Here is a 27527-nt window from a genome sequence, read left to right as displayed (position 1 = left end):
TAAGCCCAACAGAATATGCGCAAGATGGTGTTGACAGAAGAGGTGTCTCCCTTTCCCTGATTGCTCCTTCCATGCCCTCTTTTTCTGCGAACTCGCACTTGGGGGCTGCCTCCGGTACTGTGTGGGTGAACTCGGTGGGAACACTGCTTTCCTTCTACGATATAATCCTTTTGATACTCTTCTTGAGAATTTCCCTGAAGATGGCTCTCCGCGAAAGCTGGAAATCGCCTGAAAATCCATCCGGGTCCTTATCTGGTGAGGCACCCTCTTGCATGTGGCTCTCGGAGGATGCATTTAGTGTGGTTGCAGCGTTGTGATTAGCATTTTTATAACAGAGGGTAAGTGCATCCAGATCACTTGAAGCTGTTTCTGTACAGGGAGGGGCAGAGTCCTTTATTGTAGATGGGGATCAGGCAGCACAATGCTCTGATGGGACAACCCTTAAAATGTAGTCTGCACTGAAGTTGGCATTCTTCTGAGTAGCACGATTCAACATAGTGGGCACTATCTGAATCAAAGGAAGCGTGCTGAGCTCCCTCTCTAGCTGCTGCGTGCGTACGGTTGGCTTGAATATTCCGTGAAGGTATGTCCATTCCTTGGAGGCCTGTTAGGGTCTGACATCCAATGGGATCAAGTAGTCGTGGTCTAAAGTGGCTAAGACAAAATAGTTGAAGAGGCTGCACCATGCCCACAGGTTCAACGATGCTACGGACCTTGCCATAATCGCTAGCGGACAAGTTTGCCAATTGGCATGCTGCACACTCCAGTACTCTCGGAAGGCAGAATAAAAGAGAAAATAATAATCTAAAAGTAAATATTATCTATAAAGACGTTTTATTTAGCATATTTTCAAGCGCAGATCTACAGTTATGTGGAAAAAATTATCGGCGAGAAAGGGATATGCCAGGCACGTGCGAACTGCTTGTAGCTGTACACTCTAGCATATTCGACAAGAACTAGAAAAGAATGGGCTTAGCTAGGCTTCCAAGGCAATAAAGCAATTATCAAATGTAAGGAGGAACATGAGTTAAACCCTATGCAGCGCCACAGTGCTACACAGGCCTCAACACAATGAATGGGCAAGGGTGGGTCACCACTGCTCACCCGGTCCGGTATGTAGTTCACCTAATGAAGTACTAGCGTTTCTTCTAAATCTAAAATTACAGTAGCTTGGCTTTGCTACAGGATTTAGCTGAGCTGTACACGAAAGATGCGGCACAAGCATTTAGACGTCAACACCAGTCGAACACCTGCTACCTTTTCCAGGTCTCTTACAAGATTGGGGCAGTATGTGGCTTAGGGAACCTGAAAAAACGAAAGCCTTGATACTGACTAAGCAACCTTTAACTTAGCGCCCTGAACAAGCTTAACAGCATGCCAAAACCTCAATACAAAAGGGCGATAGCAGTATTTCCAAGTATGAAAGTCTCAAGTGGTTCGGCCTAGCAAGGCACCACATAGGGGCCAAGTGGCTTCGCACTACACTTATTGAATGGGAACACTAGCAATATGAAATAACTCGCTTTTATGATATTAGTCCATTCAGGCTTGCCAATCTCCTAGACTTTGTCGCCATCAACGCGCACTAGGGGAAACTATCCTAAGTGTAAATATGCTATGCTCGCCATCCTCAGGCATTGCTTGCAGACAATCACAAAAGAGGCTTTAAAGTGTAGTACATTCCATTTAATCGCCGACAATGTTTAGGAAGTTGTTTAACCCACACTTCAAGAACGCTGCAAACATAACTAAATCGGTGCTTAGATAGAACGATGTTTCAGACTCCCCTTTTGGCAGCTGCAGTTGAATTATCTGCCAGAAAATCAATGAAGGAGAAAATCGTGATGCCTCGTAGGGGAATTCTTGCGCAATTCCTGGCTCCTATGAACTCTTCGGCACTACCGATCGCCTCGCTTCGATGTCTTATGCGACATGCATCTTTTTGTGTACGCTTTGCAGGGATGGATTCAATGAGACTTCTGAATGGCCAACCTAGATATGCAGGGCAATGTTTCCTCTACATCGGATAAGACAATGATGTTAAGCTTTAACATATGAAAGATTATTGCTGCCACGGCTTCTTTCGTTTACAGGTGTTCTTTTAGCCCAACGCTGCAGTGAATGTGTGCAGTCGAATGCCAGCACGATGATACGGAATAATAATAACACATCCAAATGTGTAAGCCCTAGCTTCCATACCCTCTGGTTCAGCCGACAAGCTTAGTCCAAATTCTTTTTTAGGGTCACGGAACCCATATTGTCACAGAAAATGGATTAGAGGCAGACTTTACGTAAGTGCCCTTGCAGAAGCGAAACCAAATATACAGCATTCTGAGTTAAAGCCAAATCTTTTAAATCCATCGTAAGATTGGCGTGATTCCATTCCTACAGCCGTATTCTGGCCCCCCAGTTTGATCTAAACATCCAAGAGGACCTCTATCAACTGTGGTGGTGCCTACAAACATCGGCTTGTGTGAGATCCTAACTCTGCCTGTATCAATTAAAAGTTCGAGTCTGGAGAGAAGCAAAACACGATGCAACTGTTTTCCAGGACGCGCTGGACACACATTCAGGTGCCTGCGCAAGTAGGAACTGCACGGAAGGGTTGAGAACGACAGGAATTGCTTCGAGTGTAGCCTGTAGTTGCGCAAAGCTTAATGCTCCTAGCTTTAATACATTTGCCTACTATATCTGTATGAGCTAAAATACTTTGCGGTGCGGAGCCAGGTATAGAACCTGTTCGCATGCACAGGCATGAATCTTGAACACTAGAACATGCATACAATATGATAGCACATGCATGCAACAATTCAAACATGAGAGGCTACACACACAACATGGGTAGCGCGCGTGTATACTGAGGCAGGCCGAAAGCGTCACACGCGCCCTTCACCTCCCTTGCATCCCCCGGGCTCTCCGCCTGTCTTACGGAAGTCATTAAAATCGGTGCCTTGTTAGACTTTGTCTCTTATAGACCTGGTCTTTTCTGGAGAGTAACAAAAATATATTTGATGGCCAGGGAGCCCCTGGGAATGCATGCTTTGACGCGTGCGGACGAAAACCCAGCATCAGGTTGATAGTTCTATTCGAGGTTGCGCCACGATAATGATCCTTCGTTGAGCTTTCAGAAACTCAATGACGGTATCTACACATCAAAACTGAACCTCATCTGCCGTAGTGAAGATGGAGCCACCGTACTGGCGCAAAAAGAGGTTCACAAACATAAGATTAGAAGCTGTCAGTTTATCAGGCAGCACGACGATACGTGGCAGTCCACTTCCAGAGCAACAAGGTAGATGTGATGCAGACAGCTTCGCTCTCCTTGTATTATTGGTTGAAGGCCTTGTCCAATGTGTTCAGCCTCCGCGCCGTCGGTGTATCGTGTTTCCCAAGGGGCGAAGCACTCCCTTTACTGAATCTGTACTCGAGATTCAATGCACCACACAGAGAGCAAGTGTTTCTACGTGGTGGCAATCGTTCTTTTCCAGATAAAAATTCAAAAACAAGTCCATGAATCCTTGGATCAAATTAGCCCTACAAAGGTACTTCGTTGATGTCCTACACCCCCAAATTCTTGCTACGTGCAATGTCCGATGGGTTCGGTCTTGATCGCCAGCACTCATCCTAGTGAAAGATACTCTTCGCTTTACAAGCAGAGCTAACAGGTTTTCGTTATTGTCCGGTAAGGGCCTCAGGTGCTATTCTGGGATGTTTGTGTGGCACATCCTCTTGTGCGATGCCACACAGTGCGCAGGAATCCGAGCGTCCGTGCATTTGCAGGTGCTGCCTTTGCTCTTCGAGAAATGTCTCCTTCGGTACCTAAATGTACTGCGAAGGCGTCATATCATGTTCCTCGAGACTGTGCACACAGCTATGCAGGTTATTAGTTTAGCTGCATCAACTTGCAGAGTAGCTAGCCATGTCCTGCTTAAAAGAACAGATGTGCCACGCGACGTATAATAGAATATAGTAGAGGTCTGCGCCTCCTGCTGGTCGCCCTGGTTCTGCTGGCAGCACGGTGCTGGCAGCAGCGATACTGGATTTTCTTTTCCTACATGTCTCATGGCTCCTGTAATTCCACGGGTTCCATCAATCGCGTTGGAGCCTACTAGGTGGGGGTGGGTGGCTGCAAGGCTTTTGTGGGCAAAGCAGGGGCATGTTGCTTGCACACTTCATGATATTACTTTCACCTTAGTTGTAGAGTCCTTTTCCTGCCTGGCGGCCGAACACGGCAACACGGCAAAGAGGTTACGCATCGTAGATTCAATGGAAACAGCCGAGGGTGACACTCAGGTTGATTTAGGCAATTAGTATTTGTTGCATTCTTGGAGGTTGAGAGCAGGTAAACACGTAGAAGCGAGATGCCTAAGGGCCTCGTAGGGAATGGACCGTTGATAAAGGAGTAGGGCAAAAAATCTGCTACGCTCTGCACAGAAAGGCATGTGACGGAAGGTTACTCTCTATGAAAATCCAATTTAAATTCAAGACAAACATATAAGTGGGCTTAACTTCATGGTTACCAATACTGAAGCATTTCTGGTGCACCCAGTGGACTAAAGCTACGTGGCTCCAAGGATCCAGATATTCGGAAGAAAGGGCGCCTACCATGCTAATTGCCAAAAATGGGGTATTTTACTACGCATTTTCAATGTGAGCATGTTTTATTGCTACTTTAAAGTTTGATTGCATATCATCCTCTGTAAGGAACCTGCTTGGATGAGCCACTACAAGAGAGCTGCCATTTTAGAGCTCTAGGATCTAGGGGATGGCTAAATTACCTGAAAATGTTCTGTATAGTCTGGTCAGAAACTTGAAGTGACTCCCGCAAGTCCACGACGGACATTTCAGCACGCATGCACGTAGTTCCCATGAGCTACGTAGCCCCCAGCGTGACCTCGTACTACTATCATTCGATGCAAAGGTGAAGTGACTCCAAAATGTCCTAGTTTATATAAGTAGGGTGAAGAGCACACGGACGTAAGACTGAGGATAGTATCCCAGTCGCTTGAGTGCACGGAAAGCAGCCGCCGCAGGAATGTATCTGGATAGCTCAGTGGCTCTGCGAGGGGGCGGGGATGAGTTACGGATGGAAGAGGCACGGTAAGAATGCAGGACTATAAAGGGATGAAAGGGCTTACTAACTTAGTGGGAAGAAGTGAAAATTTTCTCTAGAGGCACAAGGAATGGCGGGACATAGTCCATTGTCCTTGCTCCTCGCATGGAGGGGCTCATCAAAGTGCGGCAACATGGAATTTAAAAGAAACCGCAGCGCGCGCCCTATTAATGTACGGGGTGTAGGAGCCAAATGGCCTCCCTCAGCGAATCTTGTGATTTATACTGCGCTTTCGTCTCGCTTGAGAAAAGCCCATCACATCTCGCATGGTGCTGTGCAATGTGGCCTCGGACGCTCTTGGGGGCCACAATATGTTACTGCAAAATAGCCTTTTAAAAACTGAGATCGCATAAATAGTGAGGATACCAACGGAAATACAAGGAGACATCGAACAAAAATGATACTGAAAGTGACACAGAGAGCCAAATGGAGTTATTGTCTCGCCAATATAAACAGGTACGAAGGCGCGTGGGCGAGCAAGGGACCCTCCGCTGCTACTGCGGGGGCAACTGGTATACTTTCGGTCAGTTACATATCAAAATGAACGGAGAAGGGCCACGTAATGCAGATACAGTAGGCAGGCAGACACCTCCTAAGTCTCTGGCGCGAGCTACTCTTCATCGGCTGCTGCAGAAACTGGCGGGACGGATAATTCCATTGGAGCCAGAGGCAAGTCTGCTCCAGATGCTCCAATGACTCCGTCCGACTGATGCGTTATCGCAGATACCCCATGAATCTGACTGAGTCCTCTGGACGCTTTGGACGCCCCTTGGGGCCTCCAAGCACTCGTGGCCGCTGTAGTACGAGGGCCCTCGGCTCCGTGCGACTGCTGCTGATGCTGTGATGGGTCGTGCCGCCTATGGCCGGACTGTTTGGCTCGCCTCTCCCTTGCTGGACCAGCAGCAGACCCTTCGAAGTGCTTCCTACCGCCTGTCACTTGGTTATGGTGGTGCTGAGGCTGCTGCTGCTGCTGCGGCTGCTGGAGGTCGGCCTCCAAGTGCTTCTTGTCTTGGCGCTCTAGTCCCGAGGCAGGGTTGTTCCCGCACTCTGCGGCTTCAGTGCTGCTCCCGCTTTGACGGTCCACGCTGGAAATGCTCCTTGTAGTACGGCCCTTTGCCTTAGGGGGGAAGTCTGCACTGGAGGGTGCCGCAGTTGCTGGCCGGCCAGGTTGCGGATGTTGCTGCTGCCGATGTTGGTGATGCCGGCGGTTTGCTTGAGTATCCGACGCTTCTCTCGGAAGCCCCCCGGCGGCGTTGGAGGCACCATTTGTAGCTCTAGCCTTGTTCGACTCGTGAACTCCCTGACTGAACCCTGTCCAGCGGCCAGTGCGCGACCTAGAAGTCCAACCACCGGCAAATGCAGTGGCAGCCGACGCCGCTGAGTCTGCTGCAGGATTATGTCCCACAGCGTCCACAGCAGCTGCCTTTGCTTCCACCCTGTGTTTGCTACCGCTGCTGCTGCCAGCGCGGGGATGCACCCCACTGGAAGCGGAGACAAGCCGAGAAGACGGGGTCTGCGGAGTACCGTCTGCAGCTCTTGCTGCTGCTGCTGCCTCTTCAAGTCTGCGTGCCGCCTGACGCTCCTGCTCTGCCTGCGTCAGTGCCGCATGCGCACACAAAAGCCTAGTGTGGTCGCCCGCATTAAGAAGAGCAGAGAGGTGCGCCTCCGTCTAATTGGGAGCGCGCTACAAGGGATCGACAGGCCCATTTTTGTTACACATTCAGTGGAGGTGGTGGCAGCAGTGACCTTGGGCTGACTCGGAAAGCACCTGCCCCCTTACGAGCGAGGGGCTCAGAGAAATTGATGACTAGGGAGGACCTGCGCAGGCCTACTGGGAGCCTCACAATGCGGTGTCTCTTTTCCACTTCTCTGTTGTTTGCACTTATGGCCTGGATGCGTCGATCGAGGGCCTCCTCTTGCTGCATGTCTCGCTGCCGCGGTAAGGGGGCTGAAGTACCCGTAGAGACAACCGCCGTCGGGCGGCCGTGACCTGAGAGACACTCGGAAAGAAGCGATCGAATCAGCGAATATCTTGCAGAAAGAGAAACCCTTGCTTGTGTGTTAAAGAAGGTCGCAGGGTGTCGTTGCTCACCTGTCGAGGAGGTGGCACTACTTCTGGGGACCTTGACCGTCTCCGCATGGCCTCCACAGTAACCATCCCCTGAACTGCCCATTCCAAAGCGGCTTTGCAGCTGCCGCCCCCCTCTGCGTGCTCGCTGCTGCTGCGCATGCTGGTCTGAGGGGAACTGTCTCAAGGATCCCCCACGATCGTGCCTTGGCGGATGCTGTGAGGCAGCAGCAGTTGCGGAGGCCGCTGCTGGCAGCCGCCGCTGCTGTCGGTCGCCCTCGGTATGACTGCTGCGTCGCTGCAGCAGGGGGCCCCCAGGAGGGGGCCCTCGGGAGTCTTGGGGAAGCGCTCTGCTCTGCTGCCTGCGAGGAGGCTGGTGGTGCTGCTGCTGGAGCTGCTGCGCGTGGCCTCCATGTGGCTGCATGCGCTCCGCTGCCGCTGCTGCCCCTACCGCTGAAGGCTGCGACGTGCGAGAGGGAACGCTCACGGCCGCATGCTGCAGCGGCTGGGCTTGCTGCTGAGCTACAGCCGTACTACACTGGCTAGAATCTGGTGCTAAGGCTACGGTGGCAGGAACCGCAGCTGCTGCTGCTGAACCGCAGTCCGGTGCATTGCTGCGGTGGATCTTGCCTCCTCTGCCCCGACAACTGCTCACCGCTTGCGATGATCCTTGAAAGCCTTGGCGATTTCTCACAGTGTCGCGGCCCTTGTGCTGCGACTGCTGCGGAGGCAATGCCCGCTGCTGCTGAGCCGCCTCTGGCTGTGGGCTCTCCACCGATTGACTGCGCGATTCTTGCGGGGGGTGGTAGTGCTGCTGAAGTGGCTCTCGCACATCCGACGATTCTGCGTATTCTCCATGGAGTATTTTGTGTTGTTCTGCTGCTGCTGCTACAGATACATCTGCGCCTGAAGCGGCTTCCGTCTGCACTTCGCATGCACCTGCTGCTTGAGGCTGCTGTTGGTGTTGCTGCTGCTGGTCGCTCGGCAAGAGCTGCTGCATGTCCTGTTGCGGTGTCTGCTTCCCTTGATCCGAAAGCTTCTGCTGGTACTGAAGTTGCTGCTGCTGCAGCGCTTGCAGCAGCTGCTGCTGCTGCAGCTGCTGCTGCATTTGTGGCAGCAAGGCTGCAGCAGGGACGCCGTAAGCAGCCGACAGCTTGGCTTGCTGCGCTAGGGTGTATGCCGCGTACGGCTGCTGCTGCAGGTAGGGGTCTTGTTGCTGAATGTGCTGCTGCAACTGCTGTAGCTGCAACTGCTGCTGAAGCACCAAGGCCTGTTGTTGTTGCAGTTCCAGAGGGGTCCCCGTGGGCTGCTGCATGGCATACAGTACTGGCATCTGCATGTGCTGCAGCGGCTGCTGCTGCTGTAGCTGCTGCTGCTGCATCTGTTGGAGTTGCTGCTGCTGCTGAAGCTGCTGCTGGTCGAGGCCCGTAAGCGGTCCCATCTCACTAAGGCAATAGGGCTGAAGGGGTGCCAGCTGAGTAGCGACTCCGATTTGTTGTAGTTGCTGCAAGTGCTGCAGCGCTGTGCCTGTTGCAGCAGCCGCTGGTGCCATGCCCCCATAGAGCGAAGGTGCTGCTGCTGCAGCGGCGGCTGCATATGCCGCTTCGTAGGCCGCAACGCTGCTGCCATACGGATCTAGAACTTGCTGCTGCTGGAGATGGTGCTGCTGCAGTAGCTGCTGCTGCTGGGCTTGATGCTGTTGCAGCAGGTGCTGCTGATGCCTACTCTCCTCCTGCTGCTGCCTCGAAGCGACATCTGCAGCGTCCATTTGATAACTCTTCCTTGTATATTCCGATGGTGGTGGCATAGAGCCATCGAGCGGAGGTTGAATCTGCTGCGAATACGAATCATCTGTCTGATTCGGCGGTACATTCTGCTGCGCCTGCAGCAGCTGCTGTTCCTGGTGCTGTTGATGCAGCTGCTGCTGTCTCTGTTGCTGTGGCTGCTTTCTAGCGCAATCAGCGCGCCAGGCGTCCTTCAGGCCTCTCTGCTGTCTAGTGGGAGGTGCTTCTGAGCTTCCCATCCCTGCCCTTGGCCCTCCCCGTCGAGGAGCCGCTGGACCATCCCCTGAGTACGCCATTTGCTGCACATTGAACGTTCACAAACACACACGCTTCCTTAAAGGCAGTGATACTCCCGCTACTCCCAACGTGTAGCAACGGGGGCACTTCGAACGCCTAATGGTGTAGATGGCATAGCTTTTTCGAATTGGATCGGCTAGTAGTTCCTTTATTTGTGTCTCGATGCATAAGAGGCTAAAAGGTTAAACCACTTGGCCTTTTGCTCCGTCCATACGGAACCGGCACTACTACCACTTGCAGCAACCAGACATACATTTGAGAATCCAGGAAGCAAATAATGCTGCGGCAAGTACTGCAGCAAAATTTACTACGCCGCTATGTGCTGCTGCTGCGATTTTGCTGCAGCAGCAGCACTAACAGCCACCCCGTTGCCACAGGGGGGGCACTGGAGCACAGGGAAATGTGGGGGGTCCCTGTTGCTGACGATACTCTTGTTTGGGTGGCCTAGGTGGCATGTCTTTGGGTTTATGTGCTCTCTACGTTTTTCCTTTTCTAGGGGGCCCCCTGCATGCGTTACTGCTGGGGGGGGGCCCCGATACGAGCACTTGATGATGCTCTGCTGTGCCCCCCACAGCAGCAGGGATTGGGGCTGGGTGTGCTGCCTGCCATGCTTGGCTGCTAGCAATTTTTGCATCTAAGGAATACAAAATATGCGTCATCTTCTTGTTGCTTCGTTTTCTAATGAGATCAGGCGTGCTGCTGCTGTATGGTCTGCCGAACTGCTGACCTTACTAGGTCGACCATCACACAATGCTCCTTTTTTGCGCAGTTTTCGGAATACCTTTAGCGGAAACTGCGTCTGCGCACACGCATCCCCTACAGAGGGGCAATATGTTATGAGCAGTGAGCCAAGGCTAAAAGTCAGGATGGGCCTGGTGGCTGCTCCAGAGTCTGGGGTGACGTTGAGAAGTAGTCTGAGGTTTCGGTTGGTTTGGAAGCATAGGAAAATTAACACTGCACTGGTGAAGGGTACTACGGTTTCGCTGAAATCAACAGAGGGGGGAGCTTTTCCATCGCTCCGCATGAATAATTGATCTATGCAAAGAGTTAAAGTAGCGGGCCATTTAACTACTTCAAGACCTAAAGTACCCCTCTGGCTTCAGTAGAAGAGCTGCCTGCAGCCCCCCGCGCGATTCCTCATTTTCCCACGCATCCCTTTGCTCTGGAAACTTAGGGCGCTGAGTGAAGGAAGCAGTGGGCTGGGTGCGGCACAGCTTGCTGCAACTTCAGACCAGTCCATGAAGTCGATTGCAAGCAGTTTACTCTGTACAGCAAGGCAAAGTAGTATATCGTCATATGGAAGAACTACCTATAACCAGAAAGGGGTGTAACGCATAAATGCCTGCACTAGTAAGACAATTGGAGCGGAGCCGTCCAAACAACGGCTTGTTTACAGCCAATCTTTGAGTGGGAACTTGTGAACTATTCCTCTGTAGCCCAAACGGGATGCGGAGTTAAACCTCCTTTTCTTTTTGAATTGCGATACTTGCGCGTTGTGATGGGCTTTATTCAGTTTATTTCAATCGGTACCGCCCAAGCTGAGTTCACCGGGCCATAAACGATCAATGTTGCCTTGAAAGCTTCCTGGTGAAACCTCTGCCATGATTAGGCGGTGTAACGCTCCATCATAGGTCTCCATGGGGAAACTCTATACCTCAGGCTCACACAAGAGAGTTAGAAACTTCTTGAATGCTTCTGAAAAGAAACCCCTACTTTACCTGCCTGCAAGCCTCGGGTCTTGACATAAGGGGAAAGGGACAGCGAGAGCACTCGTAGCTGCCCCTTCAAGCCCTGCAGGCTTTAAGAGCTGGTCGAACTTATCACCTAGCCCGCAAGCACACAATGCTCCATACTGGGCCAACAGATCTTTGGGAATGTGTAGGATTTATGAGCAGACAAAGCAATTAATCAATTCTTTACTAATTCATAAATCAAGATATCTAGTGCAGCAGAAAGTGTTTAAGTTTCGAAGCAGCTAGCTACATTCACCCCGGCAATTCATGAAAGACGCTCCCATTTTCATTATCTGTGTGTTGAGACCATCGGAATGCAACACAGCGGAAGGGTTTTCCCCCTAGCGCCAATAATTGGCTTTGTTTTACCGCCGGTCTTTGAGGGAGTCGATAGAGTAATCCAGAGCAGTGATATGTTCTGGAATCGCAAACATTCTTCTCCATCTGGCACAAACTCTTTGCTTACTTCGCAAAGCCTTCCGATACGCCAGGGCCAAATTGCACGGCTCTAAATACACGGGGGGCCACTGCTTTTCATACTTTCATGCTTGTCCCTATTGACCTCTGCACATATATTAACGTGCAGCAGCTAGCTCTTTTCTGAGTCACTCCGCTGCAAAGGGTGGCTGCTGACCCCGGACTACCAGTTCCAGGCTTGGAACGAAGGAGCGCCCCTCAGTGTGGACCAGGGATGCTGGAAAACAACGGGTGGCGAGTGCACTGTTGTACAAGAAACCCACTCAGCATAAGGAACAAAATCAAGCAAAGTTTCCGTAAGCCAGTAGTCACAACTGCTACAGAAAAGTGCGATTGGTGCCCTCTATCTTTCCTTCCTCCTCATGGTGGTTCACAGCGGTCATACTATGATCAGTACGTAGACAGGTCATGAACGCACGACAGACTTCACTAAGGAATTCAGGACCCTTAATTATGAAGACGCCCCTAGGAAGCCACCACATGAGTTGAAAAAGTTGCCGGCTTCTTGAAGCGTTAAATAGCTGGATCACGACATAGACTGACCATATTGCTGAGTCTGCTAACACGATGTGGATACTATCCTGACCTCCAACATCCAGCAATCAAACAATAATGCTCACAGGTTAGAATAGTACAAATACTTTCCGGGACAAAAAAGCTTTGCGAATTGCTGAGGTAAGGAGAATTTTGCGACTTCAGCTGCTAACAACCTGGGCATGAAATTGCATACCTCCTGGCAAGGGGACGCATCCCAAGCCACCAGGTCGGAATAAAAGCTTTGCCACCCCAGTGTTTGTCAAATGAGTGTGTCCGTGCTTTCGTTTGCACCACATTAGACTATCCTCAATGTGGTAGTGCTCAACGCTTGTGCCATCGTGGATTTTGGCAGTCTTCGTCAATGCACAAACTTCTAAACATAATGCTTTGCACACTTTTGATAGACAGTGAACAAGCGGAGCCAAGCACGGCTGTCTTGCAGGACATTAAATTGCTGAGGTATCACAAGAGCGCGTTGGTGAAAACGTTGCACATGATCTGAGCAAACCTGTCTATGAGGTAGCACTGGCTGAAAAAGTCCACACTGGTGGAAAAACTCGAGAATTCCAGAAGCTTCTTGTTATGGTGCAACAAAAACTGTTCGGAGGTCTAGACAGTCTACTGCCACCCTCATAAGTACTGCTCTCAGTCGTTCTCTACACCACCACTCCACTTAGAGCTCCACTTGCCTCACTGCGTGCCGCTATTCGGCTTTGGTGAACTGACGAGATAAATGTGCAGTGACTTGGTCATGTTGGAAAACCTGTAGCGCGGTGGGAGAGAATAGCAGCCACCGCTACATCGCTAGCATCGCTGGTTAGGGAATAATGGCGCTGTTAATCGGGCAGTGCAGTTGCCGGCGGAGTTTTAAGAGGCAGACAAGCATTCATGCCAATGCATCAGCCTTTCGGAGCACAGTGTGGGGATAACCAGGGCATCAGCCTAATACGGTGCGCTAGAAGACCAGCAGGTGCCCACGTACATCTGCGAACGCCTTGATATATGTACAGTTGATTTTTCTCCATGGTACAAATTTAATCAAATTTTGGAACATCGAACTCAGTTTAATTATGCGAAGACAGAATAAGTGTTAAGAACCGTCTAGCCTCAGTGCGTTGTTACGCCGCCCATAAAAAGGACTCTGGCTCACTTCGTTTGGGCGCAAACTCTACACCGCTTACTACAGATGCTATTAGCCTTGCTGAGGAGACCAATATACCCTGATATCTAGAACTTTTGACAGACGCTCTCCAAAGCGCTCGGTTGTGGCCACATGCACTCCTTCCGTTGGGGCAACCACGGCATTTCTAGGAATACGTCATGGTCAATGGTCCAATATAGAAGTCACAAAGCACGCTGATAGAGTTTGATTGTGATTTAAATGGCTTGTTGGTGACGCAATCACCCCATTGCTTGCATTCATACTGCCCATCAACGCGACTAAGTGTTATTGCACAAGTGTGATCTGGCTGACCACTAGCTGGAGCAGTCCTAGTCTCTTTTTATTGCAGGTCCACTAACCTCCGGTGTCAAAAAGGCCTAGCAATTCTTAACCACTAATGTGAGCCTGTGCCAGTGCAAAATAGACCCTGCTGCGACTCCAACTGACCCTGTATCCTCTATGTCTCCCTCCAGGTTGCTGCAGCATGCATGGGAGGCTTTCTGCTTCCCTGACGCGCCTTCTTTGAGCGCCAAGCACCATGTTTCCGCTGAGCCCATTACCGTCGCTCAAGTTCCTTGGCCCTTTTAATGCACCTGCAGTTCCAGGCTATATGACCCGATTTCACAATATGAAAGCGGGTGTGATGCTGCGGGGGGGCTGCCTCGGGTTGCCTGGGAGCGCGGGTTTTCTGTGGCTTCCTGTCCCCATTTGCCTGAGGCTGTAGGCTAGGGCCGCTTGACACAACTCCGAGCTGACAGCAATGACGGCGTTGAGCTCGGTTGCTCTTGAGATATCAACTAGTTCTCTCTGGGTTCCCCTTTGTTCGACTTTTTAATCGCTGAGCCGCCTTCTAACCTACGGCCCACTTCACACCGCACTTAGGGTAAACCAGAGACAGACCACGGGTAAGGCAACTGCTCGTCTACGTCGTGGCTTTTTCAAGGCAAAGTATTATATTTCTGGATATACAGGTCTGCTGCTTGATTCCCTTGCCTGAGTCTACTCAATTCTCTTCAAGCTTACTGTGGTGATCCCGGCAAAAACGGATACGCCAGGGCCTGTATGAGAGCTGCAACTGTAGTATTCTCTGCAGGCAAACTACTTCTAGTACAAGGATAGAGGTATTATTGAATTGCCTCCACCTGTATCGACCATGACGGAAGGAGAACTCACTTCTTTTCTTCTGGGACCAACAAAAGAGGTACATCTCTCACTGGCTGTTGAGATCTTTGAATGCTTGCCCATCCTTACGGCAATCATAGTTTTGAGGTCGGCATAACATCATTGCCATATCCAACTCCATATTGACGGCTGATAAATTGAGCCTTTCGGCAAGCTAAGGAGCCACTGGGTTCATAAACTTGCCGGCCGAGCTCTACTGTCTAATAGGCGTTGTTTCACCGTTTACCTCTATTGCCAGAGAATATTTCGAGCATGCTACCAAAGAAAATTCGATTATCATACTCCTAAATGACTTCAATTAAAGTGGGTGGCCGTTGTGGGGAAACATAGGCTCACTGTACCACAGCCAGTGGAAAGAGCTATATGGAGCCACGCGGTGTTACCAGCCGTACCGCTTCATGCAAGGTCTCAGCATAAAGGCACTTAACTCCAGCCTCCATACAAATTTAATGGAAATCAGTAGAGGTACTTTGCAATTTTTTTTCTCTTTCTTCGCTTGCTCCTCAGAGTTCCGCCATGTAACCAGTGGAACAGCTAGGGTACAAGTTGCTTGACCCCTTGACCGCTCCGAGCTTTGACACCGAGGTGCTTATAGCATCTAGCCCATAAAGACACAAGATTGCGTCCATCGAGTTGGTGCTAATATGCAATAAATAAGATGCACGAACGCCAAATCGTATGCTATGAAATATAACTAACAGAAGGGAAATGTGTAAATGTGACTTAGCTCGCTACGGTGAAGAAGACAGTTAAATCAATGTGAGCATGCCTTTAGCTTCAAAGCACAACGGCGGAAAGGGGGTTTCAACACTGATCTTATCTCTCTGCTATGACTGCACAGTTTGTATTACTGTCTCTACTCGCTTGTTCAAGGCATTTTGTGCAAGAAAAGCGCCTTTAACACCAAGGTCGCGTGAGAGGTGATTACGTACGAACTTGCGGAAGCCAGTGCCTTGCATTAGCTTAAGGAGCTATTCATACGAGCGTGAGCCACTTAACAGGCACTCACAATGAATTGCATAGATGACACTTGTCTTCTGTTTTCGCATTGTTCTTCAGTGGAACAGCAGCACCAGCAAAGAGAGTGTGGACTTCGAGTACTGGTGCCCAGTCACTTCGAAACCTCCATAAGTATGGGGTCAAGGCCGTTCATCCTTGCAGTAAAAGACATTTTGGAGCTTATGAGGCAGATTCATCTCACTCTTTCGGATGCACCTCAGAAACAATGTACATTCCCCATCAGACAATGCACCGGCATAGTTGGAACAGTAGAGGGGATAGGGAGATATACCATCGCCTCTTGCTCTGATCTAGAAACTTCTACAAGCTGGGAAATTCACCCTAGCCACCAACATTTTTCCGTACGGTAGCCGCTATCTAACATTGTTCACCAACCTAAGCATGATGACCCTCCTCTCGTAAGTCAACTTGTTTCAAGAATCTATACCCTGCCACCAACGGCCAATTGAGGTAAAGAAAGTAAAAGTAGGGGCGAAATAGGCTCGGAAAAAAAATACTGCGCTTTGGGTGAAGGTGGAACTTGCAGCATATGTGCCTTGGCACACTCTTCTGAGTATTTCGGTAATTTAGAGCGGGATACAGGCATATTGGAAGCTCTGGAGGAGTGCCATGAGCTTACTAGCTTAAGAAAAGTGACAGTCACAGGCAACCTTGTATGTCGCCATTTTCCACAGATACCTGCAGGCTAACCTATGAAGAACGCTTCTTCTGCATCCACGAGCGGAGAGGTAGAGCTATTTGAAGCCTTCTTCGTAAGCGTTTGTCACTTTATAAGCCATGCTTTTCGTCGATGTACAAGCGATCGATGAGGGCTTCGCCACAGCATCATGTTTGGCTGAAACACACAACTAAAATTTATTCGAATTGTCCCCCAATACGCCTTTTTTGGCCTCCAAGCTGCAGAAGAAGCAAACATATGATCAAATGTAAGCTGCCTGCTTGTTAGCTGCAAATATCAGACGGTATGCGCTATTTTTCTTGGAGACTGCCACGCTGCTCAGCAACAAATGCCTACTTTGGGCTACAATTCTGGAGGTGGGAGTCTACGCAATTTCTGGAAAGCGCATCCAGCACCTAAACACCACTGTAGCGCCAAATAATAAACCTCAACCAGTGAAATTCATCTGGCATTATGCGTACCTCGCGTACACAGTCGAGTGGCGTTTATATCGCTCGCTGGCCTCTTTCCCTGGGTGCAGTAAATGATACCTGCTGCCCGCATCCACCTGCACGTCACTGTGTGGGGAAAATTGGTGAAGTTGGGCACTACATTTTGAGTCTGTGCCAAGAGAACTACGGTTTTTTCTTGGGGTACTCCCCATGATCGTGATGACTATGCAAAAGCATGCCAAAAGCAACTTTCGAATTTCTACTTCATAGGGGTACATTTAGGGAGATTATCCACGCAGCACATGAGCCCTGGATCTTTACCCCACTGATTATTTGTCTTTGTGCTCTTCTGTGTATCGCTGGTCCTGTGCGACTTCCCGTGAAAGGCTAATTTCGCTTCCATGGAAGGAGCTGCACGTTGCTCTGTTTCACCTAGGTCCAATATTTCCAGTGTTTTCCCCAAAGAAATCCTATCTCACGCTAATAGCCTTGCTAACGATTTAGAAGTCGGCAGGGAAGAACATTTCAAGTACGAAGACAACCGCTGTTATCCATAACCTGAGCGGCCCCGGAGGGAAGTCCGGAGATGCGGCCTGTAGTATACAAGCTCAGGAGGTTCCCATGATATACCAGCATCTGCGCGCTAATAAATTCGCTCTATGTCACAATTTCCGTCGTTAGGTTACGGAAACTGAGGAATATGCATGGCAATACAGCCTCGCGCAAGCTGCCGCTGACGGCTGTCGGCTGCATGGGGAAGGCGACGGGATAACTCATAATAAAGCATCGCAGCTGCCGTTTTCTCTTCAAGTAATACAGAATATCTTTCGTTTAAATGCATTCTTGCAGCCTTCTTCGTTGGTCTGCCAGCTTCCAAAATTCAACTGCAATGCGCTGGCCCCATACCTAAAACAGGAGCAGCCCCGTAGAAGATCCTTGGAGACAGGGGCCGTAACTGCGGAAGGGGATACTCTGTACGCCATATGTATATTTGGCATCTATCACCCTTTTCCCGAGATATCTGACACCAGGGCACCATGAGCGCCACTGTTCCTCGCCTTCTCCTCAGGCCTGCCAAAAGCCCATATTTTTTCAGCCCTGCTGCAGCAGGCACAGGCATTTACCGGTCCTGGACGGCTGCAACTGTAAGGGCCAAAGAGGCTGCAGTGGTATTAGCTCCGACTGGCCTGTGTGTGTCTCGCCGTCCACTAACCAGCAGCAGCAGGATACGAGGGCCGACTCAGGGTGATTCACCAGCAGCAGCCGTGCGTGCTACTGTAGAGGCCCTGCAAGATCAGCTTTCAGTGACGGCAGCAGAGAAGCAGAAACATTTACAGCGCATCAAACAGGAATGTGGGGCTGTGCAAATCGGGATAGTAACTCCCCAGAACGTAACTGGGGGTGAGTCGTACGGCCAGCCGGATTCCTTCATGTTTTTTATGCTGGCACTGGGGGTTCTCGAGCATTAGCTTTGATCAGGAAAGTAGTAGCGGTGCCACCTCACGGCGGGAGGGAGGGAACAGGGGTGGGCGCGAAAATACCACACTTGCACGTGGCCTTCCCCAGTGGCGCCTACAACGAGTCATGCTGCCCTTTCAGTCGAGCCTGTGAATGCAGTGGATAGGTCCCGCCATGTCTACTACTGCTGCTCCTGTGTGCTTGACCTTTGAAACGTGCCAGGAATGCGAGGCTTGACCGCTCTCTTGACCGAGACCTCCGTTCTAGACCCTGAGACAGGGTTGAAGCTGCACGGCGTTCAAATGCAGCAGCTCCTCCAAAAGGAACTCCCCAAGATCGACCCTGGCCACGAGTATCCCTCAGTGGAGGCTTTGCTGTGGTTCCTGCTGACGTGTCCGTATGGTGGATCGCTTCCTCTTCTTCCGCCCCTCAAACTGCTTGCCTGCCCGCTTCTTCCCTGATCAGCTGTGGCCTGCTTGCCACTTGGCCCGTCTGGCGCTCCCCCTGTTACTCTGAATCTTTCAGTGCCAGTATCTTCCCTTTTGTCTCAAGTACTCATAGCCTCTTTATAGTCCATGTGACGCGCTCTTGCTAGCCCGACCCCGGGTTCGGACGTCGACCTCTGCAAGCTTCCGTTTTCCCCCCGCGGCCGCCTCACTAGTCGTGCAGCACACGAAAAGTTCGCCAGCTTCTGGCCGCTGCCCCCCCTTGCTCCTGCTTTTTACGCATGCAGCAAAGGTCCCTACGGCGGCGCAGGTGGCTCTTCTGCAGCGTTGCCTGTATGAGATGAGCGTCTCCGCTGCGGCGTCTGTGTCGAAGGCGGGTGTTCCCTGCGAAGGCCCCACCACCCTCGAGTCGTATACGGAAGAACGCTTCCTGAGGGTTCCTACCGTAGTATCTGCCCTGCTGGATGCCCTCCCAGCTACTGGCCATCCCATGGCAGCATTTGCAGCAGCTGCCGCTGCGCAGTCCGATTTCTCCTTCTTTAGAGCCACGACAGAAAGTGGCACTGTGGCGAAAAAAGACCTGTGGAAGCCTGCCCTCGTAGATGCCCTTGCTCTAGTATGTTGAAGTCGGTTGAAGTGTTGCTGCGTAGCCAGGGGTCTCTGCTGGGTGCACTCTGGTGCTGCTGCTGGTGTCCTATTGCGCTTTTTGCGGCTGGCGGCAGCGCCAATCCTCGCAGCAGATTCTTCAGCAGTGGACTCAGCAGGCGCCGTTCTCGTAGGTAGGAGGATTGCGTGTCTTTCCTGAGGCTTCTGTGTATGGCCATTCAGGTTGCACGGGCGGCCGTGACAGCCGCACATATCTACCGAAGAAAATTTGCGGATGGCCACGTGTTTCCTCCGGACCCCAACCTGGACTTTGTACACTCAAACCCTATGCCCTAAGAGATAAGCCTAACCTTCGGGGTTAGAGCCTGCATCTGGACTGCGCATATTTCATCGTGCCTTTCGGCCTCTCCATGAATTGCTAAAACTTCTTTCTGCATTTGCCGTATTGTCTCTGTCTCTCTCCTGCTATCGCACGCATCAATCTGCCGCTTCAGCCACACCCGCAGGACCGCCTGCCTGCCATCCCTTTTAAGCTTCTCTGGCGGGGTGACTGCTGCCTTCAGACCTTTGCCCCAGCGCCTCTGGTCTTCGTGTGTATACAGCTGTGTGCATATTGACTTCGCGTATTCCTCCGTCAAAGCTGCCCTTCCAGCTTGTTTTTTTACTACTCCTCGTCCTCCATGTCGCCCCCTAGATCTGCCCATAAAAATTAGCGGGCTTGCAGAATCTGAATCTGCACGTGCCCCCTGCCGCTGTCAGCCAGCCCATGTCTCCGTGTTTCTTGGTCTTTGCTTCCATGCTTTTACTCGTGCCAGTGCCACTTGTGTCAGGCTTTGATGCTTTGACCCCCTGAAGTTTCTACTTCTTTCTTGTGGCCTCCGTCGCAGGCTGCCAACTTCGCACGAATGCTAGGCTTTTCTGGGGAGAAGCCGGAGGAACTGATGAGACTGTACTTGCTTCTGCATGCAGATCATGAAGGTCGGTACAACACGCGCACCCGCAGTACCTTTGCCTTCCGTATTTGTCTGTGCTGCCACCACCGACCCCGCCTCCCTATGGCTCTTATTTGAGCTCCCTCTTATCTTTACTAAGTCTGTCTGTCCGTTTGTGAGTTTATGTATCCTTTTCCCTTGCCGTTCGCTGCCTTGAGCTGCACACCAGCGTCCGCAAAAGAGAGTCTTCACGCTTGAGGCATCCAAACAGCTTCCGCTATTGCCTTCCACAGGAGGAAACGTCTCCGCTCACGCCGCCCATCTCGTTGGCTCTGCGCTCGCTGATCCCTTCTCTGCTCTGGCTGCTGGCATGGCAGGCCTGGGGGGTAAGTATTTAGTAAGGCTTTTCCTACATTGTACACACACGGCTGTCCCATCTCGCTTGCGCTTTTGGGGCCTCTGTACTTATCCACCGACCCTCCTCCTGCGACAGTTGCAATTTCTGCTGCCACTGTTGATGCTTCAGGCCCCCTTCATGGACTAGCGAACCAAAAGTGTTTGGCCTGGCTCCGGTCAGTGCAGCAGCGGTTGGAGGGGTCGCCACCCACGAAAGAAAAGATCAGAGACATAGCGTTGGTAGGTTCTTATGTTGCTTGTACCACCCTGACTGCTGTCCATCTGCATGCAATCAGGCTTGTTTGTGCTGCGGAAGGAGGTGCTTCTCGGCTGCTTCTTGGATCATCCAGCAGTATCCGCTGACCGCCCTGAGGCCGTGATTTCGTTTACGGTGCCTTTAGTGGACGGGGGGTGTTTGGCTACGTGCCTTAGAAGGCCTCAAGGGGCCTGCATGTCGAGAGGGCATGATTTAGCTCTGGGGGTTCTAGCTCTTCTGAGTGCATGCACGTAATGCTCATTTTCTGTCTAGATGCGCCGTTATGGCTTGGAGCAACCCCAGTGTACCGTTATCGGTGCACCCTGGCCATCGTGGGCCTCTGCCCTTCTTTGTAGTGTATTGACGCTTCCTCAGGCGACGCTAAAGTCTGGCAACGTCATTCCTGGATTCGGTCACGCGGTCCTGAGAGTTACGGATCCAAGGTCTGTTGCTGCTGCTGCAAATGCTGTTGCTTCCACCCATTCCTCCTCATTATGACGGCTGCATTCGCATCTGCCGGAGGTGCTGTTGTGCTGCAGGTTTTCGCTGCAGCACGAATTTGCGCTGCGGCACATCCAGAACGATCCGCTTTTTAAGTACGTAGCCTAGTTAGCCGTGCTCTTAGAAGGCTAGCTGGTCAGCCCTCGCTAGCAGACTGGCGAATCGGAGAGCTGGCACGTTGGCCTGTTTGCCGCACACACGGTTCTCGAAGCCCGTCTTTTGGTAGAATCGCTCAGAGGCCGAGCTGCGTGAATCGACTTGTTTTTGTGCGAGCTGGCTGGGTGTCATCGCGAGCCACTTAGCAGAATTAGAACGGGTTAAGGGTCTAAATGATTATATGCGCAAAATCTATCGACGCTATTGCTCCTCAGGCTTCTCGATGTCGTCCGCGTAGTGGTGCCGGAGATTCTTTCCGGTAAAGCGCTACTGGAGTTGCTGTTTTGGGTGTTGGTGATGAAGCTGGGGCTAGATCATGCGTTTGCTGGCAGCGGTACTAGTAGTGTTACCTTGTGGCCTCGCACTGTCTGCAGCCGCTCTACAAGGTGCCTGCCAGTAAAACACTGAGCGCATCGTCTGTGGCAGAGTAAATAAGAATCCGGGTTTGTCTACGCTGCAGGCAAGGTATCCAACCCGTACCCCAACGTGGACTGCCACTCTGGAGTCCTGTTGCAGGCATTTGGCTTGACTCAGGAGCAGTTCTACACAGTTCTATTTGGCGTTTCCCGATCCATGGGAATTGCAGCGCAATTCGGTGAGACATCGTGTTGCTGCTACACGTGGGCTGTCTACGGCTCTTGCCATCTGCAAAAAGTATTTGCCTCTACGTCGCGGTAGGGTCTAGCGGTTGCTGCATCTCCGTGGTGGTCGCCCTATGGTGATGTGTGCGCTTCGCAGTGTGGGCCCGTGCCTTGGGGCTACCTATCGAGCGTCCCAAGTCCGTGACACTTAAATGCTTAGAGCAACTGTGCGCGGAAGCCAAACACTAAGACCATTAAGATCATTACCGGGGAATAGCACGACGCCTGCGAGGCCTACAAAATAGCCTCCATGCGCCATCGCTGATGCTCTTGTCTCCATGGGCTCGTCTTGCTTCGTTTCCGCTACTGCATATGTACTTTCCGCGTAGCAATCGAGTGCAATGGGGACCCTTTTACTGCCCCGCATTTCCGGAAATCACTTAGGTAGCAAAGTAGCTAGCTTAGTGATGGTTGTCTCTGTAGTATACTTAACGGTTTTCAACGAGACCCCCAGTCCCCCCTTGCGTCATCCATATATGTCCTCTACTGCATACTTATACCGAGAGAAGCGGCAGCAAATGTGGTGCTGGATATTCGAGGATTGTGTCTTCAAGGAGGAAACACGAGCAGTTAGCTGGAGGACAGGGAGTATGGTGAAAGGCAGCAACTTGAACGTGTACCGAGCGTACGGTTTAGCAGCATAAACATTAACGCAACAATATATACAGGCCCAGTCAAAAGGAAGGCGGGTGATGTTGGATTGCGAAACTGTCTACTTCCCCACAATGAAAGCCAAGATCGCCAATTCTTTCATCTATGGGTGCAGGCTCATTGTAAATGCTGCAATACATGTTTGAATAAATATAGAGTTAATAGGTTTCTCCAGGGGCTCCTCCACCACTGGAATTCTGCGCCAGCCTCCTGCCGCACGCTCATGATGCATTATGTTTTATGCCTGATAGCAGCGTGTTTTTTGTACCGTGACCGCGCTGCTCTTCCTTTTTCTCCGTTCAGTTCTGTGCATCTGCCTGGTGGTACTTTATCTGTCGGTGAGAGGGCTTTGGGTTGCTACGACTGAAAGATGGGGCTGGCTGCTGTATTTGGCTGACTGCTTCAGCTAACCAGGGAACTGCCAGCTCACAAGTGTATCCTTGTAAGCTACATGGATAAAGGCCGAGGCCGTAAGGGCAAGGGGCCAATAGGAGATACAGTGCGCGAGGTAGAGGAATCGTTTTCAATATGTGCAAGCCCACTTACCTCAAGGCGGATCAGGACTAGAGGCTTCCTTTGTTCTCCTCAGCACGTTTTTCGTATCTGAAACCTGTCCCGTTACTGGTCCGATGCCTTAGCGGCGCGGAGGAACGGGAAAATTCCAGGAGTGCGGGCAATGTTTGTCGAGCCTATCCTTGCAACGTACATGCTTGGTTGCTCAGCTGCCCCAAGCTCGTCAAACTGTTACTCGTATTGTGGTACGCTAATTACTGTGTCTCACGCCTTGGCTAGTGTAAGCATATTGAGGAAGTGAAATGGCTTAAAATTTTGACACTTCTTTCATTACATCTAGAATGGAGCAGACTCGAATTCACAGGACACGAGTAGTTGCTGTATGGCTGCGATATAGGCTAGTGTCCGGGGCTGTGCAAATGCCCGGACAGTGTAGAGTGTGCAGCTAGTGCACTGCCAGTCTCCTCTTTCGGAGGGGAGTCCTTAGAGGAGGAAAAGTTCTGCTCGCAGCTGGGTTCAACTTTACTTAGAAGCTTATGGGTGCTTTCACCCGTTAACCTCCTCTCAGAGAACGTAGTAGGGGTTTGAGTAGGGCTGGGAGCTGAGCACGCCGCCCTTAACGACGGGAGAGCCGTTCTATCAACGGAGCCCTCTAAGCCTCTACGATTTTCCATTTTATATGTAGGCTTACATTTACCGTTGAGCAACACGGCATTTACCACCTTCGTGCAACGCGGTTGTACCGCATTCGGTACGTGAAGCGCGGTTGCCGAAGCGGGACACACAGAGGCGCTTGTGTAGGCATCTTGAGGCTTGGAGTCCCTCCCAAGGAAGCAAAATTCAATATTTTTGAGTGAATAATTGCATTGTAGCCTCTACTCTACGGTTCTGCAGGCTGCCGTGGCAGTCTGGCCCACCGGTCATGGGATGAACTGCGGCGTTAGTGGAGATGCTTCTGTTCCTGCTTCCACAGTAGCGGCTGCATGTTTCTGCTTACACATCAACATGCCGCAACGTAAATAAACAATTGATGTACACAAGTCACGTTATATACACACGCTGAGACAGAACTTGAGGCTCAGCTCTAAGTGCCTAGGCCCCCAGTTGGCCGGGCAGCGACCCATACTGAAACCGCGGTCGACAGTTCGGCCGCTGGCGGCGCAACAGCAGCCGCGCAGCAGCAGCCGCTACACAGGCGTCTGTCCGCATAAAAGGTAAAAGTGATTGCTTCTAGAGAAATATCACCTATAAGAAGCATTTGCTGCCTCTAAAGCCTGCAGGGGCAGCAGCCGCTGTCGGCGCTGCCCAATCCTTCCACGAGGACCAGCTAGAGCGAGCCCTCGCGGAGCACTGCTACGTCTTCTTCTCCCTTAACAAACGACCAGCCGAATCAAGAGCATTTATGTATTGCTTTCATTCTAACTCAATTGCACTGCTGACACAAGGGGCACTGCGGCTGCTACTTCTGGTGCAGAGTCCGTTGCGGTGTTCCCGCTCCTTCTGTGATGCCCCAAAAGTGCAGGCCATCTCTTTGCACGGGGCATCTCTTTGCATAATAAGGTGAATCTGTCCGGTCCGTTACGTGATTCCAATCTTCTCTTCTGCCCTCAATATGGCACAGCCCACGCTCTGCCCAATGGGAGACTCGCCGTCCCTGTGGCGACAGGGCTTTGAGGTGAGCAGCCCTCATCCGTTGTTCCCCTCAGAATTCTTTCTAACTGTCTCTCGGTATGTGGCTCTGAGTGCCTAGGGCGTGGCCTACAAAGGCTGCATCAGTAGAACCGGCACCAGCAGGTGTAATGACGCTCCGTGCCAGGTTTCTTGCTATGTCATGTCCTCAGGATAGCAGCGGAATTTGGGTGTCTCGCGCCCTGACCTCGGGGCTGGAAGACGAGCCGGTGCAGCAGTACCGTCATCGGTACTACACGCCTCCCCCGCCATGCCCCCCTACGGTGGTTGTCCCCTTGAGAACCAACTTCTACGAGCCATGGGGGTTCTCTACGCCCCCAGTGGAGCCGGGGGCCCGCAGTACCGACAAGGGGCCGCAGCAGTACAAAACTGTGTTCGATCGGCTGACGGATTCAGCCTTCTACACGGTGCGTGGGGGCGAAATCCAGTGCCCATGAGTTACACCCAGCGGAATTAAGGGTAGAGACCCGCTGCACTGACTCACAGTGCTTCTGCCCCTCACCCTCCACCAATAATTGTCAGTTGATTAGCCTCTTAATGCTTGCCATTTGATTATGCATTTAGTCCACTCAGCAGCTCGTGAGCCTCCAAGTGCACACTGCACCACTCAGGTCTCTGTCTCCCCTCCTTCCTGTTGTTGAAGCATGCATGCAAGCCCTATGGCCAAATAGAAGTTTCTTAAAATTGGGCTTTTGACCCTTCCTACCGATTAATGTGTTTCTTTGTGCGCTGCTAACCCTCAGGGCGCTCACAGAGAGCGATTCGATGAACTAGGGAATGGGAGGGGTCTTGCTGGTCGCGAGTACCTTTACACGCACGACGGCATGACAGAGAGTCCCTCAAGAACTCACGAAGTTTACTCATCAGTTGTTAGACGACGTCCGTCTCAATAATCCTAGATGTGGAACTGATGGGATGGCCTGTGTGTGTGCTCCTTCCGCACCGACGGCGTGGCGTCTCGCTCTGCCCTTCAGCTCCTCCTAGGGCTATCCCTCTGTGCACTTTTCAGCGCTTCTCTGTTGCTCTTCCTCTGCAGTTTCCTTTTTCCTCATGTGCTTGTTGTCCGTCAGCGGCCTGCCCGCGGCGCCGTGCCGTGTACTGGCGCCTCCCCGAATGGACTTTGTGCGCGTCGTATGGTGGGGTGGGTGTGTTTCTCATCTGCTTCTCTTCAGCTCTGCGCCGAGTGTGTTTGCGTCCCTTGTCGCAGCTCGCAAGGCCCTGGTAGCTCCCGGGACTTTGGGGGTCCAGCGATTTGGCCTGCAGACCTCGCCGCCCCGTCTCCTGTGGCTCTTCCGAAATGGTGATAAGCATCATGATGGGACCCCCTTTTTCGTTAAGGCGCACATCAAAACTCTCGAGGCGCTATATCAAGAGCTCACCAAGGTAGCCTATTTTTTTAGAGACGCCAGAAGCAGGGGCGAAACCACCAACAGGAGCATGGCTAGTGGGAGCCTCTGCTGAGCAAGGCTTGCGTGTGTTGCCAGCTGGCTGGGTTTGCTGCCTCTCTGCACACGTCTCTCCCTCCGTCTTTTCCTCCGGCGTGTCAGGGCACCTTTTAGTGGTGGAGAAAGTGTCACGCAAAATAGCCAAAAGTCATTGAAGGGGATATACGGAGAATCTAGCATGGCGAGATCCCAGCAGGGGATTTTTTCCTCCTGTGGCTACATGCTTTTAGGTAGTGACTCCGATTGCGGGGCCTGTGCGTCGCTTGTACGACCAAAATCTCCGCATTATTGGGGACCTTGCAGATTTAGTGGATGGCGCGAAGTATCTTTGCACCTCAGGTCAGGCTCTTGAGCAGAGATATCCCCCCCACACTCTTGAGTCTCCTGTCTGCAGTCGTCGTTTGGCTCTGTACGGCCAAGGCAAATCGCAGCACCGAGTACCCTACTGAGCCGTTTGCATCGAGACAGCTAGCCAACCAATCAAAGCACTGGGCGTATACCGTGCCGTCAGGTTTCCCGTTGGCCTCTGTGTCTGCCTGCACACTTGCTTCAGGCGAGCCCCCAGCCTGCGCTGAGCGCCTTCAAAAGTTCTTAAGTGAGTGGGTAATTCAAAAACCACAAACCAAGGTTTGGAGCGAATTTTTTGTTGTCTAGAGAGGCTATTAGAACACACTGGATGGGCATCCAGGTGCTCGCATTTGCCGGTGGCAACGCATAAATCGTCAAACCGTAGTCGCTTTTAGAGCCTGTCTAGCCGAGACGGTCTACAGGATAGTACGGCCATACGAAGGGTCTGTTGAACCTTATTGTTTAATGAACTCTCGTTTATTGATGAATCTTCGCGTACGGCATGTGGTACAGTCAAATTTCACGGTTTGCTTGAAGCACTGCTAAGCTCAGGCTTGGCCAGAACATCCTTGTGCCCCGTCATAGCGAACACCTTTAGGTTGTTAGTACAGACTCCAGCACTTTAGGAGCTAGTTGCTGCTTAGTTGCTCGCAATTACCTGTAGCCGGTTAAGTTACACACCAGCACTTGCTGCTACACCAGTCGCATCTGATTAGAAAGTAATATCAAGTTGGCTATGTGATTGGGCTGTAAAAATTGTCCTATTCAGTGTAAAGTAGCCTTAGCTCAATCCTGTAAGAATCCTGTGGGTGTACGCTGGATGGTGCGAGCACCTAGTTGCGCATGCTCGAAGTGTACAAAGGGTTTAGCAAATCGCTCCTAGCTGTCCCCCCCAACTCATGTCAAATCGCTGAGAGTCGAGGGGAAGGAAAATAGAAAACCCTTTCAAAAGGAAGCTCAGCCTTCTATATGTTATGTATCGAATGTGGGGTTAGGTGCCTGTCTA

General features: G+C 51.4%; 3 protein-coding genes across 3 annotated transcripts; 2 read left to right on the top strand and 1 right to left on the bottom strand.

Annotated features, from left to right (window-relative positions):
* Nucleotides 1-5723: 5723 nt before the first annotated feature.
* LOC34617832 (chromatin modification-related protein eaf-1) lies at nt 5724-9261 on the bottom strand. Its single transcript, XM_026338636.1, has 4 exons — nt 7708-9261; nt 7206-7575; nt 6958-7103; nt 5724-6704 (listed from the first exon to the last, which is right to left on the bottom strand). The coding sequence occupies exons 1-4, from the start codon at nt 9259-9261 to the stop codon at nt 5724-5726; spliced, it is 3051 nt and encodes a 1016-aa protein (XP_026194421.1).
* Nucleotides 9262-16505: 7244 nt separating this feature from the next.
* LOC34617831 (citrate synthase 5, mitochondrial) lies at nt 16506-22064 on the top strand. The gene is made up of 16 exons (XM_026338635.1): nt 16506-16571; nt 16988-17098; nt 17165-17222; nt 17333-17408; nt 17580-17884; nt 18164-18334; nt 18675-19003; nt 19216-19305; nt 19881-19971; nt 20219-20311; nt 20452-20561; nt 20953-21020; nt 21117-21173; nt 21450-21493; nt 21695-21829; nt 21973-22064. The coding sequence occupies exons 1-16, from the start codon at nt 16506-16508 to the stop codon at nt 22062-22064; spliced, it is 1896 nt and encodes a 631-aa protein (XP_026194420.1).
* A 2587-nt stretch (nt 22065-24651) lies between these two features.
* On the top strand, nt 24652-26827 carry LOC34617830. The gene is made up of 6 exons (XM_026338661.1): nt 24652-24714; nt 24881-25135; nt 25472-25607; nt 25936-26111; nt 26404-26512; nt 26727-26827. The coding sequence occupies exons 1-6, from the start codon at nt 24652-24654 to the stop codon at nt 26825-26827; spliced, it is 840 nt and encodes a 279-aa protein (XP_026194446.1).
* Nucleotides 26828-27527: the final 700 nt, after the last annotated feature.

Source organism: Cyclospora cayetanensis, unplaced genomic scaffold (genome assembly GCF_002999335.1).
Source record: "Cyclospora cayetanensis isolate NF1_C8 unplaced genomic scaffold, CcayRef3 CcayRef3_contig_29, whole genome shotgun sequence".
Taxonomy (NCBI): domain Eukaryota; phylum Apicomplexa; class Conoidasida; order Eucoccidiorida; family Eimeriidae; genus Cyclospora; species Cyclospora cayetanensis.
This window is presented reverse-complemented; position numbering and strand designations above follow the sequence as displayed.